This window comes from Melopsittacus undulatus, chromosome 4 (assembly GCF_012275295.1).
Source record: "Melopsittacus undulatus isolate bMelUnd1 chromosome 4, bMelUnd1.mat.Z, whole genome shotgun sequence".
Classification (NCBI taxonomy): domain Eukaryota; kingdom Metazoa; phylum Chordata; class Aves; order Psittaciformes; family Psittaculidae; genus Melopsittacus; species Melopsittacus undulatus.
In genome coordinates this window covers 104,770,425-104,789,126 of record NC_047530.1, presented here as the reverse complement: position 1 = coordinate 104,789,126, position 18,702 = coordinate 104,770,425, and the positions used below count along the sequence as shown (strand labels likewise).

The following is an 18,702-nucleotide window of genomic DNA, read 5'->3' as shown; positions in this document are numbered from 1 at the left end:
ACAGGAGGAAGTCTGTTTTCTACCAGCAACACATAGCTGCTGTCAGTATTTTTTTCACCTTTAGCTCATAAAAATAAATCTCTCCTGCTCTGTCCACAGATGTACTTGCAAAGGAATGGAATGTTGATATTTGCTAAACCAAGGATTGAAAATGAACTCAAGAAATGGTATAAGACAGGACAGCATAAGGGGAAGACATTAATGGAATATTTTATTTTTAGCTGAGCTGACTGGGTGAGAAAATGTATATTTTTAAGTGGTCTAATCAGCTGGACCACATTTATAGCAGAAGTCATCAGCCCATATGAGCTGTCATGTTTAGTCAGAATGCTGTTCAAGTCAATAGCTTAAAATTGAACGAAATGAAAGCTTGTGTTTTTGAAAGTAGCAACATGATTTATTATTCATAAAAACATGTAATTAATTGTTAGAATTGCAAAAGCAGCATAGCCAAGTATGGAGACAGAAGGGGATGGGCTGTATAGAAGTCTTGAGTTCAACAGGACATTGCTTCCGTCTTGTGAAAAGACTGCCTATGGTGCAGTCTCATGCCATTAAATCCAATGATCCAATCCAGTGTCTGGCCCTGCTCCATGCTTTGACCCTGAGGAAAATATCTTTTGCTTCAGTTCCTGACTGTAAGAAAGGAAAAAATAAGTCTTTTTCCTTTGTGCAACTCAGGCAGAGAGCCATGCCTGGTTTATGAAGGATGTTAAAGGTGGTGTAATTATTAGCTACAGGTATTTCCCAACTGCATAGTAGTACCTGGGGTGTTGTTTTGTACTTCTCCAGGAAAGCACAGAAGAGGAGAGTCCCTGCTCAGGCAAGAAGAAGGTCTTCTCTAAGGTGTTTCCCTAAGGGGTAGAGGAGGATGAGCTCCCTGCTCAAAATGTTTTCTGGATCCTACCCTGTGTGGGTGCAGATGGTAAAGGTACTGAAGCAGTGAGTCTGAGAAGGTAGACTGCTGATTTGTCAGCTTTGCTGCAAGCATCCTAAGCAAGTTCCTCTGGCATATTTCATAGGAGGTGCCTGGATTCTGACATCTCAAAATCCTTGCTGCATGGTTTGAAACACACGTGTTCATCACTCATATTTAGCCTTGTGTAACGCACCTCATTAGCACCTTCTGGTGAACCTCAGTGGAAGTATTCTAGAATAGCTAGTTGTTAGGATGGGACAGAACAGAGTTGCTCAACATGATTCACATGCAGGATTTATGCACCCATATGATAGCTCTGAAAATTATCTGTGTGTCTGAGCCACAGTGGACAACTAAAAACCACATTTTTTGGGGGTAGTTTGTATTGAAACAGAAATAATCATAGCTTATTTTGTCCGATGCGACTATCACACTTAGTAGTTTGGTTTTGTTAATCTGTGTAATCAAAATGCTGCCAAATTTGGAGGGAGCAATGCTGTATCTTAATGCAAATAATGCTGCTTAGGCCTGACTTCAGTGGCTTCAGAAAGGCAAGGTAGAGGTGAAAATTCAGCTTCACTGATAAAGAAGTTATACTGATAATGTAATTTCTTTGAAGGCTGCCAGAAAATTGAAGATCCTCAATAGTGCAACATTGATAAAGAAAATGACTGTGTCAGGTATAAAGAAAGAGTCCCAGCTTGCCCAGTGTTCAGCAGAGATGAACAGAACACATCAGTGAGCTCTTCCTCAGGAAATAGTTAACAATCAAGTATTTTCCTGTACATTAAGTTGTCCTGCTTGACACACGGTGCACTTTGATAGTAGAGTTTATCAAAATCTACTCTACAACTCGTTACACAGTCCCAGGTCCTAAGCAGTCTTTTGGATGCGCTGCTAAAACTCTGGTTAAATGCGTTCTTTAGGAAGAAAGGACATGTCAGGCAATGGCATTCAAACTGTTATTCTTCTATTTAAAATTATTCCTCAGACTCCTGACATAGAAACAATCAGATCCTTCTGAGAGCATGCAAGGGGCCTTTTCTTGAACAAGTGGGCACTGTTAAGAATTTTGCTGTCTATGATGCTTTTTTCTTTTATCTGCCTTTTTCAAGTTTTTTCTTTATCTTTTTTTAATTTCTTTTTTTTTAATTATTATTATTTCTTTTCTGGGTTTTTTTTTTGTTTGCCTGGTTTTGTCGCTTCTTTTTTGGATGCTTCTCCTAAGATAATTAAGTGTATTTCTAAGGGAAATTGGCTGGGACTTTATTTTCCCTATTTTACTATTTTCTCTCTTGGCTCTGAAGTATAATCACAATGCACATGTGTGTTACTAGTAAAATACGTGTTAGCTGTCATTGTAACTGGAACTATACATCCCCGTATGGATGAAAGCTGAAAACACTAATTTGGAAATAGACCTTTTATAGTGGGCTGGGCAGGTTTTTAATGATCTGTTGAAGGAGTCTTGTTCATAGTTTGCTGCAGACTGAAGTGTTCTCTTCCAGATGGTGAGAGCTGCCACAATGGACATGATGGCATTCCTCACCAAGCCTCAGCAAAGGGCCAGGTCTTGCCATGTGCTCTGTTGCACAGTTCCACAGCCACAGAACACAGACCTGGTGAGAGAGGAAGAGTTCAAGGAAATCTTTTTCTGAGCAGCAGCACAAGATAATCAATGTAAGTCTTATTTCTATTTAATATTAAATCAAAGCATGAATTCTAGTAGACTGAGAATGAAAAGTGTATGTTATACAATGACTTTTTAGAAGAATTACTAGTTAGTAACTATTACATTTTAAGATGTGTTTATCTTTATGCTCAATCTCCATTAGCATTTTAATTTGGACCAGGAACACACTTTCAAAGGGAATCTTACACTCCACTTTTCCCGCTTGCCACACTTCGGTTTACGTGACAGAGTGGTGTCTGAACACATCAGATGGATTCGTTTTGATTAAAACTGTGCCAAGAGGTGTGCTCCAGCAGTGTATCTAATGTACTGCAAGTGCCAGTGGGTGCCTGATCCATGGGGTCCAGCTGGGGTCCGCCTCAAGTGACTGTTGCACTGTGCAGAGCTGTTTCTGATGTGCTGTGCTATGTGCTAACAGGGATGTAGGCTCAGGAAACTGCAACTGAGGAGAAAAAAACTTCTACCTTTCTTACAAGTGCAGTGCTATTCCCCACCAGGACTTCAGATTTGATGTTTCTGTTCTCTGGGGAAGTCTGGCTGCACTGCTGAGCTCTTGGGAGTAACTGTAGTAAGCCAAGCACCCAGTACTGCCATGAAATTTGGATTAGGCTCTTATTTTCAGTTCCTAAACCCACTTGTTTTAAGGGGCACGATACCATGCAATAGTATTTTGGGTATTTTTTCTTTGTTTTGGTCATTGTTTCCCCCCCTATACCCACAGAATGGAACGCCATTACATTGGGTACTCACACATTTCCGTTTTCCCCAGATATTATTGTGACTTCTTCAGCTCCCATGCAGCCTCTGTGTACATGACCTCGATGCTTTTTCCAGAGAAACTCAACTTTTGAAATGTTCCCAGAAATTTCTGTATCAATGTAGTTCAAGTACGTGTTGCCTGGTTTGAAAGTTCCCCTGCCAAAGGAAAAGCACAGAAGTGGTGCTCTGCTTTCTTTGCAAATGAGGGAAACAAAATGCTACAGTTGAGGCAGAAAGAGTTGTGGGGTGCTGTGAGAGTTGAAGCTTTGAATGCTATTATTCTAATTTTATTATAGTTAATTTCCATGGATTACCTATCAGGGATATTAGGCAAAATTTTAGCTTAGAACATGTCACTGGAGAATATTTCCTTGGAAATGCACAGGGCCCTTGATGCAGAGCCTCGCGCAGATCTGAGGCTTTCAACTCAGGCACTAAGGACATCATGTCTAGGGTCCAGAAGCCCAAGTTTTGTCTTGTCTGCTGGCTAGTCATTCAAACATGTAGAACAGTTGTTTATGAAATCCTTGGACCTTAGATTAGTCATACATAAAATATATCAAACACTATTTTGGACAAACATTGTAACAGGGATCTACATAAGTATGCAGAGGACTTAGTGGCTTAAATTCCTGTGCCTTTCAACATGAAAACAGGTTAGCCAGCTTGGCTTTTGTCAGTATTGCCATGGGGTTTATTCTAAACATTGTGTTTGGAAAATGGGATCTATCTCCAAATAAGTCACGACAAAAAGTTCTCTTAGTGCTTCTGCTTGCTCTCAACCATGAGGAAAATTGAAGATTATAGTTTATACTCATGTCTTCTGTGGTATCATTCACTTTAACAGAATGTACACTACAGTGACATTGTCATAGAGATTACCTGTAGGTGTACCGCTGCAGTATTTGCAACCAAAGGTACTCCTGGTACAGGGTACCAGTTACAGGACTATGTTCAAACACAGAGGAGATTGGTTTTTCAATATTTAAGCTGTGCTCTTGGCAAGGATCAGTTTATGAAATTTAAATTCCCTGGAAAAACCTACGCTGAGCAGACAGGAATCTGACTCCAGATTCATTCATAACCAAGCTGCAATTTTCTCACCTTTTCTCTAGAGGAGGGTATGATTAAATGATTGTATGCCATGCAGCTCTCTTTCTTCACAGAGAGTATCACCAAATGATGTGTGAGTCCAGCAGCAGCCACAGAGCTCTTTGCTCTCACCCACTGTGCTATGCTAACAGTCATCCTCAGAACAGAAAATACAGAGCAAGAGATACCAGCAAGCAGATTTTGACCACAGTCTGTACCATGGGGAGCTTCAAGCACTGATAGCTACTTTCATTACCAGTCTAAACCACGGATCACATAGAACAAGACAAGACATGTAAAATTAGCTGTGTATAAATTCAATGTGGTAACAGCAATATAGCTATTTATTCAACAAACTGTTAAACTTACTTGTCAACTGTATATTTTCTCCTGATCCCATTAGTTCCAGTCAAGGCTACGTCTATATTTCCCTCCATGGTTTCTGTTGCAGACACTTTGACATGTATCTCTTTCCGCCAGCCTTTGAGAGCAAAGTGAAATAGATTATGGTTTTAAGGAAGTTTCTTTTCTAATGGTAAAACTTACATGTTTCAATGTCTTTCAGGGAGAGAAAATTATTGCTCATAAGCACTTGTAAGCAAACAAAATGTCACTATTAAGTCAAAAGTTAGCTTTGCATGATTCTAGTACTATTCATTTCCTTGAATGTGTGGTCTCAATTGCAGGTCCAATCTTTGCTGACCTACTGACTATGCTGAGTATTAATCTGCCTTGGCCAATACTGTACCTTGCTCTTTCACTTGCCCTCACTTTTAGTTTTGTCATTTCTTACACTTATGAGCAATTTGAGGGTCTCAACTGTTAAGTGAGATCCAGTGAATTGCTGTGTTGTTAAAGATATATTAAATAAAATGGGCTTCCTCCCCAGGATGATCTTGACATTTAGATTTTTTAGGGGTTTCTTATACCTGTGCATAGCCCAAGAGCTGTCAGGGGATCCTGTCATCCCACGCATCTAAGACAGAAGGTTCTCAGATGCAGTAACGCATATTGATTTCAAATAACCAGGTTTGGGAAGTGTTTGTGCTGGCTTTAATTTGGCTATTAAAAGGAGAATCTCTTCCTCCATTTCAGAAGTTTATGTTTGGTTTCAGGCTATAACTTCTATAAATTCAGCAGTTTGTAAATGTTGAACAGAATGTATTCATTTAGATTTGCAGAATGGCCAGTTTCTCTATACTCACATTAATTGTTTTACTTTTTGCTCTTATCGACACATAAGATGATTGATTTTTTTCCTTCATTTTGCTTTCATGTTTTGTTGCCCAGTGAATAAGGACCTCCAAGACCCTTTCTCATTTATTGCCCTTGCAGTTCATCTCCTGTGATGGACTGCAACTTACTCACAAATTTTCTTATTTCCCACTGGCTGCTTCTACACAAATCACAATGAAAACTGTACTTCTTACTTCCTGCCATTTTGACTTGATGAGATTTGCAAAAGAAATTATTCAGTTTTATAAACTTTTGTCAATAAAGACAGTGTAACTTTGTTATTATTGTTCAAAATTGTTCACTTTCAGCACAACATTCCTCCCATCTTCAGCTTTATAGGATTTTTGCAGCCATCATCTAATTAACAAAATTTTAGCATCGTTTCTAACTCAGAGGTCAACATCAGTTGATCTGTTTCTATAATTATCTCAGCCTAGGTAATGTGGTACTGTGTGTTCCTAACATACTTTGAAACTCTAGATTTGGCACCGGGTGCCACTCCACCAGCTCTCTGGAGTAGTATAAGAGATTTTTCACATATAATTCATTGCCACTTTAGAATTCACCTCTCAAATGAGCACTTACGGGCATATGGAAAGGAAGGTCCTGTGTTTAAATAAACTTTTTGATGTTCTTTTTCAGTTTTATGTAAAAATGTATCAGCATAATGACCCATTAGTGGACATCCTTCCTTTGGACACGGGAAGCAGTCTCCCTGGGGGAAAATAACAATGTGTGTTACAAGATGTTATCTGTTTTAAGCCCACTTTTTAAAGTTGAATAAATTAAGTTATTTCAGCTTTTTTCCAGCTTTTTTTGAAAATGTACAAGTTACTTGACAATATTGCTTCTAACATTAACAGCTTTTCCCAGTATTGTAATCATTCTTTTTGGGAGTAGATGGAAAGAAATTCAGACTCATCTTCCTTCTTGACCAGCCTCCAGTTGTGCTGCTAGAAGTGGTCCACTAAAAGCCCAGCTATGTCTGGCATGAACACCAGGATATTGTGCTGCCTTCTTCTTCTGCCACCTGAGGGTTGTGTGAGCAATGCTGCAATGTATAAATATCTCCCCTGCTCTATATACTGAGGACATTTATTGTTTATACAGATATTTAAACACTTCTGAAATCCAGAGGCTGTTCTCTTGATGATGGGTTTCACCGGGTTTAGATGGACTTCCTTCAACCAGAGTGACCTTAACTGGTGATCCATGCAACAGGTGAGCCCAGCCACTTCATGTCCCCCCTTGTAAATGTATTTACTGTCTTATTTTCTTCTAGATCTTTAATTCTTTTTTGTTTTGGGTTTTTTTTAAGTTTATTGCTTTTACATTTTGCCTATATTTTTATGTCCTCTGGATGAAGGTAGTCAGTGAATCTCCATAGCCCACCCTATGTCACATGATCCAGAGTGTAGAAGCTGTCTTGGAAATAATTAAGAGAAGAAAGGCAGGACTATAACCGCTCAGATAAATGTGTACCTAATACTTACCAATACAAAGGCTCGATAAGTTTCACACTGATACCCGACAAATCCATTTGGAGTATTAATACTCTCAGCATAGTACCGGAGACTTCTTTTATGTCCACATCCAAGAGATCTATATTCTGGGAAAGAGCCCCAGTAAAATGATTAAAGTTATGCATTGACAAAGTCCATGCCAAACCAACACTTGTGTGTCTTTTTCTCTCAAAAGCATTTGTGCATACAGTGATGTCTCAGATTAAAATATAGCAATAATTAAAAGATGTTTAAAGTGTGAATTATTAGGTTTTATAGTAAAAAATGTACTTATGGCTACATATATATTTTTCTATGGGGAAAAGCAAGGTTCTAATCTGTGTGTCCCTGTACTCATGCTGAAGTTAACAGAGGTGGTGATGCATTCAGGTAAACATTGTGCAGCCTCCCATCCTACTGTGTGTACTTCTTTTACTTTAACATGAGAACGGAGGAGGATTTAGGAGAATTTCCCTTTGATATGTCAAAGACTTGACTAATTCATAGGTATAGCTTTTTAAAAGCATATCGTAGTTACTATAAAGTAGTTTTCATTTGCTTACCATTATTACAACATGGTATTTTGTGAAACCACAGTTTCCACTAATTTCTAGAATTTAAGGCAATTGTAGTAATTATTTTAACTTCCATGGCTTTCAGTGTTTTAAGCTGTAGAAAATCTGCAGTTGTTTGACAGCGATGATTCTATGAAATGCTCTGAAAAGGGAGATGCTTGGCAGTGTGTTCTTGATTTTGTCAGAAATACATGAAACAAGTACATTTTCCCATCAGAGTGGAATTTATAAGCAGCCAGTGCAGGAAAGAAGAATTTGCTGTTTGGGTTATATTTACAGGTCTCTTGCAACAAGTATTGTCTTCACTGGCTCTGAAGTCTCTCCTCTATGAAAGAACAATGTACTAAGACCAAGCTGTATAAAAACAGGCTCCACTCTGCTTCAGCCTGTATGTGGGCTCACCTAATCATAGGGTGAAATCTTGGAGGCACTGAAGTAATTGCAAGCTGCCACAGTTTATAGTTAAAATCAGAATTTCACCTACTGTCAGTATGTGTGTGTGTTAAACACAGATCCATTGGTATTGACCAGTTGATACTGGACAACCATCAACATCAGTTGACATTGTACTTTGCATAAGGAAAGAAACAAAACTTGTCAAAAACCCTCTGAAAAGTAGTTTTGTCTGTTTTCCTTGAAAATAATCTGCATCATCAAGGCTTTCTGAGCATGATTTCTTTATAGTTTCTCCTTTAAATCTAATTCAGAAGGGTCTGTGCTTTTAAGTTTAGAACTGCAGCTCTTACAGTTAGCTTACTTTATACTAGTGTCAAATTCACTTTACCATCTATACAATGGGAACATAATACTCCAGTCCCTACTGTATCAAAAGCTGTAGAAATAAGTTACTAAATGGCATTTCTAAAGCAGTTCAAACATAAAAGCACTAAATAAATATAAATCAAACAGAAGAGATGTGCACAAAAGTAAGGTTTAACCAAGAGGCAGGAATTATGGTTGTCTCTATTTTTAGGAGCTGCATGAACAACCAACTCTATCTGCTTGTGTTCACTAGAGCTGAGCTTCCGCTTCAGCAAAGAGTGGATTGTAAACAGCCTTGTGAAATGTCTCTGGAAAATGTGATTTTTTTTGTTTGTTTTGTTTTTGGTGGGTTTTTTTTCTGAAAATGCAGATATTCTCATGCAGTCTGATTGGAAAGTGCTTTGGTTCCCAGTAACTTTGTGCAGACAACTTCCTGTCCTCTTTGTTACTAAGTTCTCCTACCAATTCCAAGACAGAGAATTCCTGAAAGTCAATTACTTCACTAGTGGTAGGGACTTCAGATCATTTAGCTGTGAATAACAGATGTTCTCATTTCTGTAGGTTAGGATCAGAAGACAGGATTTTTGGGATCTATTGTACTGGATCCCAAGGTAATTCTGATTAACTGCACAGCTTTCTTTGAAGAACATGAGCTATCAATGGAGCACTCATTTTGTCAGCCTCTATATTTTTAACCTTGTGCTGTTCCCTTTGAAGACAGAGCTGTTAATGGTGTGGATGAGAGTGTCTAACCCCAGTTATATTGGGACTAATGTGTTTCCAGTGAGAAGGAAGGCTTTAAAATACCCGATTTTGGATTATCCTTGAATGAAATTTTACCAGTCCTTCATGTTGGAATTCCCACTGAGGTCAGTCTGTCAGAACAGCTGCAGGTTCTTACAAAGGTTGTGATGAACAAATCTGCATGCATTAAATGAGGTTTCCATCTAGAATTCTCTTTGGTTAGTATAAAAGAATATTGGAAGGTATTTAAGGGCAGCTTTAAATATTCCATTTTTGAGCATTCTCTCCCTCTCAAAATCTGAACTATATAAATAATACACACATTCAAAAGGCTTTACCTTAGCTTAGCCTTTATTTCTAACTTTAGTTTATAATAAGGTATTATTTCTTTAAAACATTTTTACCTCTCATAAGGTCATTGATGCTCCGATTCCCAGTAGGTACACGAAGCTGTTTGCATCCTGGCATCTTCTTCCCCCCATTTGGGTAAAAATCCAGGTGGCCACAAGGCTGAAGAATCCCTGGAGCTGAAATGCACAAGGCATCAAGACTGATCACTCTCAGGTAGACTATGGCCAACCTCTGCATTGATGCCAGCTTTTGCATGAAAACTTACCAAAGTCAAAGAAAAGATGACCAGCATGAGTATGAATTACATCAACAAATGCTGCATCTGAAGGATCCAGCCTAACCGTTGCGGGAGTATACTGGAAAAGGGGCCCAGCTGGATCCAAACCTAAATGAATGGAGATAGGTCTGACTGAGCAAATAGATCAGTGTGTACACTGTATGACATTACATTTCTATCTTTACTCCACATATAAAAATCCATTTTGTGGTCCACAGCCAGTAAAACAAGCAGGGTTTTAACAGAAAGGTGGCTGGAGGTATTGCAGCACAGTAAAATTCTGATGGGCACTTGGCTTGCTTTTGGAGAACAATGTTCTAAGAAGAGGTTTGGGGTTTTTTTTTGCCTGTTAGTAAAAATGTGAAATCTTTTTATGTTAATCTGAGTGTGCAGATTTGTTTGAGAAGTTTCATTTGGTCAAAAATCTATTTTCTGTTTCTAAAAGAGCTTGATTCAAAATGTTTCCCCTACATTTCAGTGTCAGTGAGCTCTCTTCAGGGCTGAAGTAACACAATTCTGATCCCTGTTTCCCGGAACTGCTTGTGTGACTGCTTGCTGTGTACACAGCTTAGTCAAAGCAATACCTATGCATAGAAAAGAACTGACTGGAGGAGAAAGGAAAGCAGAAAACAGTGAGCCTTTAAAATCTGATGTCTGAGTGTGTCATGGTGCTGTCTCTCTGTGTAACTATGTAACTAACAGCTTTCTTCCTTTTCAGGGTGTCAATGGCTATTTAGTGTCATCCTGAGATACTAGAACCAGGCTTTTTAATGTTTCATTTCAGATTTTCAATCTCCTGAACATCTAAAAAGCCATATTAGAGTGTGCTAATTCTACAAATCTGTTATTCCACATGTAAGAGAGTATTTTGTTCCCATTCTTTTGTATAATTAAAAATCATAAACAAGTGTTTCCTAGGACTTGCAACCTGTGAAAATTGACCTCTGTTTAGCCACATTCAGGATATTTAAGCCTTTCTCATCTGTTGCAGTCAAACCTTTCTCAGAACTGTGAACTCTTGACATGTGAAATGCATGGGATGCTCTAGGACATGTCTTCATTTGTGTCAATTATGACAAATGAGAACATTGGTAGTCTATATTGTGTGTTTATAAAGCAGCAGTGATTCTTTAGGTGCATGAAAAACATAAAGCTTCACCAGCTGAAATAGCTTCCATACCTGTTATTCTTCCAATGCCAGGTTTCCTTCTCCCTGCCTCCCCTGCCGCATGTGCTCCAAGACTATGGCCAATGAAATGAATGTTGGCAGGAGAGTAGCCATAGTCTTTCTGTGAAGATGTATGGTAAGATAAAAACAAGCATGTTAAACTGGGCATACAAGCTGGTGGCACTGCATCGTGGCCCCATGCTGTGCCAGGACATGGCCAGACCAGTGGGTGATGGAGGGCAGTGTCTTGGGTGGGAAGTTACTGTTGGGTGGTGGAATCTATATCTAAAGAGAAGCAGCTCCAGACTCATCTGTCCCCTCTTATATCACACCTCTGAATGGGAGTAATCTTTGCAGGAACTGGCCTTTATGACAGAAAAGAGGGAGAAGGGAGTTTCTGCACTAGCTCCCCTATATTTGCACTGATTACTTATCCAAAACATGAATGACCCACTGCCTCACCCCCGAAGCTCTCTGTCCCATCAGGATAGGGATCTGTGGAGGAGGAGCTTTCAGTGCCTTTGTCTGTGGCATATCCTCTGCATAAATCAAATGGCTTTCCTGCTATGGAGATGCTCCACCACACAGGACCTGCTGGACAAGTAGGACCATGCTGGGATTGCTGCTGGTGTACCAGCCTCAGATGAGCTTCTTCATGGGAAGCCTGACATGGTTTGCTGCAGGACAGTTTCATCTTTGTGCTGCAATTCAGTTCTCTCAGGAGGCAGCGTATGTGACCCACAGAGGAGTAATTTCGCTGTATTGGGCCTCTATTACCACCCTTCACTTTGCAGTTTTGCTAGACAGCTGCAATTTGATGTCTTGTCCAGTATAAAGCCCATCATGAGCAAAACTTTCAGCAATTATGGCCTATAAGGCCTTAGGGACACACTTATCTATGGTGTGACACTGAAGCAGATATTCCCATTTGTGTAGGATTAGAGATTTTTTATGACATTTTCAGCTATATTATTGAGAACTTCTGTACTTCTCACTCTATTGCACCAAACCTAAAGGTGCCACCCTGAAAACAGCCTTTACCATACAGACTGTGCCCTGGCTTTCATGTTCCACAGATACTTTTACCTCCAGAAGGTTCACCAGATATACCAGCTCAGCCCCCACAATGCGGACGTTGTTAACTGCTTCAGTGTACAAACCGTTGGAGCCACCTCTCCAGTCAGTCAAAATGCAGTTCACATCTTCAGTGTGGAACATGAACTGGTGGAAAACATGAAAACAGAAGAACAGAAGCAAACACACAAGAATTGTGACAGGGTATATGTAAAAAGTATCTTTTTTTGTTGCATCTGGAGCTCTTACGTGACTGGTAAAGCCACATCTTCGGTATACCAATTCCTGCAATACTAAGAATTAACACATGGAGGCAGAGTGGAGGCAGTGATTTGAGCACACAGGATACACAGAAGCTTGCTTCAGTTCCAATTTCCTTTCTAGATGCCTTGGTTTGCTTTAGGTATTAGCTTTTCTTAATGACAGTACCCCAGATAGAGAAAGAGGATAGTGTTACTTTTTTATTGTCCAAGCTTTATCTATCAAAACTTACATGCCTGGACCACTGGATTCACAAATTTGTGTTCATGTGCTTGACTTGTTCAGCCCCAAAGTTCATATATGTGAACCAAAATATACTGTTTATACACTTCTGGCAATGGAACATTCTGAATTTTCATTCTGAGACAATCTAATTTTTGAGACAGGCCTAAATAAAATGAAGCCAATCTGCTGAAAGAAGCATTTTGTTTTTATTAGATCAAATGCTTCACTCAAACTGAAATGTTTATTTTTACCTTCTGCTGAGGTGAGAAAAATGACATTTCCCCCCTTTATTATTGGCAAGGAATTGAAAAATCAATTAATTATAACTTTCCAGTGGAGCTGAATTCAGCAAGAGGGCACTTAGCAGAAGACTGGAGTGCCCTATACTCATAGCTAGGAGCAAGAGGGTGTTCATGTGGAACTGAGCTTCATGCTGAGGGTTTTTTTCCCTCATATATTTCCTAAATTAACAAAAGAAGAGAGGTGTGAATGTTATGTGGAAATTTCAAGCCAGGGAATGGGATGATGTGAATATCTGCACTTTCAAACACAAGTAAAATGACTGTCAGCAAATAGTCATACCATACCCTGCACATCTTTGATATCCAGGGGAGATCTGCTCCAGCAAGATGACCATGTATAAGGAAGCGAGTTTTCCTGTGTGTCCTGAAATTGGAAGCTTTGATAGTTGAAGGACTTGTAGCTGAAATTTTCTGTGTAAAAAACGATAACCAACAAACAACACAAGGATGTGACTGCTCCATCCCACAGTGCATTTTGATACATGGCTGACTACCCCATGCCTAAGGCATAGTGCCGGACTCCATAGAGATGTGTCTTGTTTCTCACGTGTAAACTGCCTTGCTGGGGGATATCAATTAATCATGTCAACAAATTATTCACTTCCTCTTGTTAATTGAACTAATGATACTGGCATGCAATGCTTTGAGATATACTGGTACAACATGCCATGTAAACACAAGATTTTATCAACCTTGGCCATAGAAATAGAAAGGTAGCATCTGCTGCAAGGTAGTGTGTGGTTGACTTTGAATCTATGCATATTTTTCTTGTTTTTTTGTTTGAAGATAAGACCTTCATTGCTAAGCTTATTTATGTTTTATGAGAAAGCCCATAGGGTTTATTGGGAAATAAGACACTTCTTCTGGGAGATGTATAAGGAAAAAAAAAATGGAAGAAAAGAAATGAATATGTTGAATGTTGTATGCTATCAGTATTTAAAAGCAAAGCAGTTTCTTACTTGATGTTTCATGATGTTGTCTCTAGTGTAAAGAAAGAAATTGGTGTTCACATATTCTGGAGAGCTGGGCAAGCCTGCCAGTTCTCTCCCTGGGATCCCAGACCAAGGGGGTTTATCTGTAAAGCATCCAAGTCTTCCGTAGCAAACCTCCCTTCCTGGGGTACGCAAAGAAAACTGTTAGTGTTCTGGAATGTAGCAGGTCAGGCTGCCACCACTTTACAAGGAGCTGGCAGGATAGTGTTTATAAACTAAATGTTAAACTATTAGTTTATACACTAAAAGGAAGCAGAAAGTGACTGATTCAGGCACTTGTGTTCAGTTTTCCGTTAAGGAGAGCATTTGTGCTCTTGTGCCTTGTGCATGTAGCAGCGACTTGGCCTTCAGCACTGATTCTTGTTGCACATATAATGTAGAACTCAGCTTAAAGAACTCAGGAGAATGTAGGATGTGTTTGGTTAAACATATTGTTAACAACAAAAGATAATAAAATCTTGATCCCTTATGGATTCAGAGAACAAACCAGTTTTTGCTGCCAGCACAGAGGAGCAGTTCAAATTAGTCCTAATGCTTCAGGAATTATCTCAATTGTTATTTCTTATGCAACAGTTCATGAAGGAGTAAAATGAAACCAGAGAGAGATACCTCTGGTTGCTTCACAACGTCTGTTAAACATCTCCCTTATCCTTTATCACCGTAAGACTTTAGTGGAAGCAATAAAGTGGAATTTGAGTGGAAGCCTAAAGTAAAGCACAGCCTCGGGACGTGTGGTCTGTCCCTGAAGGACTAGAATTTCCCAATTGCTATTGTGACTTTAATACAGTAATGATGCAAATATGGCATACGGGTGTTGCCATTAAATGTCATCCTTACCCACCATTAAAACACCTCAATTGTGAAATCCAAAATAATTTTTATTGCTCTTAAGATACTGAAAACGACAAGGAGCTATTGTTAGCTAGGATAGCTGAGAAATTCATGCTGCATCACACCATGACTTACTCTATTCATTGGTGTGTGTGAAACACAGGGGTAGAGTGATATATACTGGAAATACATCTAGAGAAAGAGGAGATTTGATTGTGGAGCTACAGTGAGAGACTCCACAAGTGAGCAAGTCATTTTCATTGGGGTGTTTCCACTTTTGGATTGTGCCTTTTTGTTTCTCTCTGCTCTTTCTGTGTGTCTGTCCCCACTGAACTATTCTTTCCTATTGGTAAAAAGGACTATTGGACCAGGACTGTTTTCTTGTTCTGTGCATAGTGCCTTGGCTGGCATTACAACTGTTGTAGCTACCATAAATGCTGGTGTGTGTTGAGGGTGGGTAGGGGAAACTGTTCTGGAAGAATTTTGGTATCAGTGAATATATAAAAATGCCTAATTCCCATTTGGTTTGCTAGCTGCAAAAACCTCTACAGAATTAAAAAGTAGTAAGTTAAATTCCCAATTGAAATTCCTAATGAAGTCTGTTAAATCCTTTCCAAAGCACATCCTTTTTCAAAAATACAGATATTCTACTTTAAACTGCACACAGTTTTTACTATTTATAGACTCTATCAACTATGTGTCTTACCTTTGGCTTCATTGAGAAGAAGAGTAGTGATCCATACTGCAAACATCTAAAGCAAATAAGAACACAGTTGAAACATAATTAAAAATAGATTCTGGAATTCACCTTAAGGGTTTCCTTGACCCCTTAGAAAGAAGTCCTAGTGGCCATAGGAGTACTTTGGGTGTTTAATTAGTTGAATCCAAAAGAATCAATGTTTCCTTAAAGATAGCAAGGTTTCAAGAAAATACCTTTGGGATTCTTGCTCTTTGCCATGGAGATTTTGCATATGCAGGATATCCTCTAAGCATGTCTTCCAGATTGTCCTCCTGACCTTGACAAACAGATGCTTTTATTTTTCTCTAGTGCTGCAATTCCTGGGAAAACAAGATTCTTAAAGGATTTGCAATAACTTATTTTTACAGTGTGAAGTTTCTTCTAGCATGTAATAGAAAAGTTTCTTACAGAAGGGCTATTTGGTGATTGCATTTAAAAGAACCCAGGAACAAATTTAATTTGTGGTTCTAAATCATATCGTTTTGAGAACTCATTTTGATCATTGCTATCAGCCATTGCTATCAGTCAGCTTATAAGCCTGATCTCTTTGATCACTTAATCACCAGCTGATAGGTAAGCACTGGCATAAATGGAAGCAGTAATTTACTTTGAGCGTTGAAAGTGTAGCATCATTACTACTAGTGCAAATAACTTATCTTCAAATGAAAGAACTCTAATATCAGGTTCTGATCCTCCAATGAGTCCTGCAAAGGCAGAGCCCTGCATCCCCTTCCTGACATCCCCACCTCTTGTCCTCCCTGTCCCCTGAAGTCCATCATACACTGTCAGGAGCTAAGAGTTCTCCCTGTGAAATCCACTGCAGGTTCAAGCATGTCCTGCTTCCAGTTCTTATCCTCCAGAAACTCACCAGATACTCCACACCTTATCATGATGCACCTTATTTCAGTCCCTTAAATGTTCTCGGCTCTGATGTAGTCCATTTTACCTTGGCAGAGCTTAGAGCAAGTTCTTTGGGTTCACCTCTCTGCTGATTTTGGTAAGCCTTGCTTGGTAAGTTCTTTGAGGAGCCTGGAATGAAGCAGGACACAGGACAGAGGGACACTCACCCCACTGCTGCTCCACAACGCTTGGGTTTCCAGCTGCACCTGTGGCTCTGTTGGCTGGTGCTGAGGGATATCTCCTTGTATAAGGTATGCTTCATCTGAGATAAGACGAACCAGGTCAGACCAGTTACTGCATGACTCCACCTGTTTCAATGGGAAGTTTCAAATAGGGTGTTATCCTCACACAATGGTAATTGTCTTTAAAGCTAAAAAGAGCTGAGAAGTGTGGTGTAAACAGTGAACAAGCATGCAGCTTTTTTAGGATCAGGACAAGGCTCTCCCATAAGCTGGGCTGCTCGTAACTGTGTGATGCTGAGCTGCGACTCATGTGAGTAGCATCACACTGGAAGGCTGTAGCAGAGCCCAATCTTTTGGGTCCTATTCTAGAGTTTTAATAGCAAAACCATCCTTCCTGGAGCTAATCCCTGACTTAAATCATTTACAGACTGAGGAAAATTTGTTAGTTCAGTGTACCATTACATCAGCAAGACATAAACAAGGTGTTTTGTGCTGAGCTTGCATGTGTGTTGCAAGGTTTATGCTGTTACCTGAGAAAAGGCAGAGAGAAAAGAATGAAAAATGGCAATAAAATTAAATTGCCCAGTCCGCCATCTGTTATTTGTTCGTCTTGTATTTCTCTCTTCTATAATTTGCTAATGGATGAATTACCCAACTTTTCTTTGTAAAATGACAGAAATACCTTTAAACAAGAAAGCACAGTCATTGGACAGACTGTTACCGCATCCAGTCACCATGAGTCTTCATAATTAAATTGTAATAATTGCAGTAATTTTAGTTTTCAGAGTTTTGGTAATGATGTCTTTTCATAGAGTACTATGTTGTTGTTGTATTGTATGTTAACATTTCTTACTGGGCTTTCCTAGAGATCTTTGTTCCTGTTTGTGAGTCTTCTCCAATCTAAATGATTCTATGATTTGTGTAGACACAAATGAGAAGCTCTCATCTCAACATTTTGATGTTAAACCCTTTAAGTATACTGGGTGACTATTGACACCTCCTAAGTCAGGGGAGACTCCCTTTTGGTATAATGCTTTCCATTGACTGATGACGTATCTCGCATCTAGCACATGCAAATATGAATGGGGTTAAAGGGATTCTTAAGAGTGATAACTGCAATAACTTTTTATTTGTTTAAAGGTTAATTTCTTCAGATGCAGATTGCTTTTACTAAAGAGATCCTCCATCTTCTGTGCTTTGTAACCCTAGCAGAAAGTTAAGAAGAAAGGTTAGTGTGTACATCAAGGAGTTTGGGTTTTTCATTTCTTCAGGACTAAATTAAGTCCAGTAAAGTGATGAATTATTCACATTAAAATTCACTTGAGTTATCTTCTGCTCACATAATGAAAGACTGTTGTTAGGGTGCAAAGTAGTCCATTAAATGGTTAAAAGAAGCACACAAAAAGAAATCTACTTTCCAGTTATCCTACGTCATCCTGGCCAAAACTGGATATAGTGATATTTCATAGGTCCTCAGAACTGTGATGCTACAGTGCATGGTATACTCAGATCTGGGGATCTGGTGCTTAGATCTAAGATGTAGTGTCATATTCAAAGGGAGCTGATATTTGGTATTTATATCTCTAAGAAGTTATAGACACACTCTGAGAGGCTGATTCATTAGAATTTAAGGGCCTCACAGAAAATCAGTTCCTGATCTACTTCTGATATAACCTTGTTCTTTATAATATGGGACCAAAACCTCGCTTCATTCTATCCTTACCTTTTCTTCCCACTTCAGAAGAAGTCAGGTCACTGACTTCTTCCTGACCTGCAGAAACAGGTCACTCAAACTTTCAAATTAATCTAGTACATTTAGTACATTATTGTTGCTAATTTGAATCCATGGATTTTACCTATTCTGAGCATTTTAGCATATATGATCCCTGGGGAGTTCAAGAAATCAGAATTGCCATTTGCATTTAGAAGCTTATCTGGTACCTGGTATTATAATCCCAAATCATACTTGAACCCTCTGCTGCAAGATGAACTTTCATTAGCAGTCTTATGGTGAAGATATCAGATGACTTAGAATATTCAGTGATGTTGCAAAGTTAAAATTAGAATGATACATATTTAAGGGCTTTTTAGTTTACTTATGATGGGAGCATCATCTCA

The 18,702-nt window shown here is 39.1% G+C and overlaps 1 protein-coding gene across 1 annotated transcript; it reads right to left on the bottom strand.

Annotated features, from left to right (window-relative positions):
- Positions 1–2,101: 2,101 nt before the first annotated feature.
- On the bottom strand, positions 2,102–18,019 carry LOC115947370 (pancreatic lipase-related protein 2-like). The gene is made up of 15 exons (XM_034061354.1): positions 18,015–18,019; positions 17,236–17,266; positions 16,570–16,710; positions 15,470–15,515; positions 13,900–14,054; positions 13,226–13,351; positions 12,165–12,299; positions 11,091–11,199; positions 9,899–10,018; positions 9,687–9,809; positions 7,193–7,308; positions 6,285–6,414; positions 4,833–4,944; positions 3,363–3,527; positions 2,102–2,538 (listed from the first exon to the last, which is right to left on the bottom strand). Exons 1-15 carry the CDS (start codon positions 18,017–18,019, stop codon positions 2,475–2,477), a joined length of 1,578 nt encoding a protein of 525 aa, XP_033917245.1. The 3' UTR covers positions 2,102–2,474.
- Between the last annotated feature and the right edge of the window lie 683 nt (positions 18,020–18,702).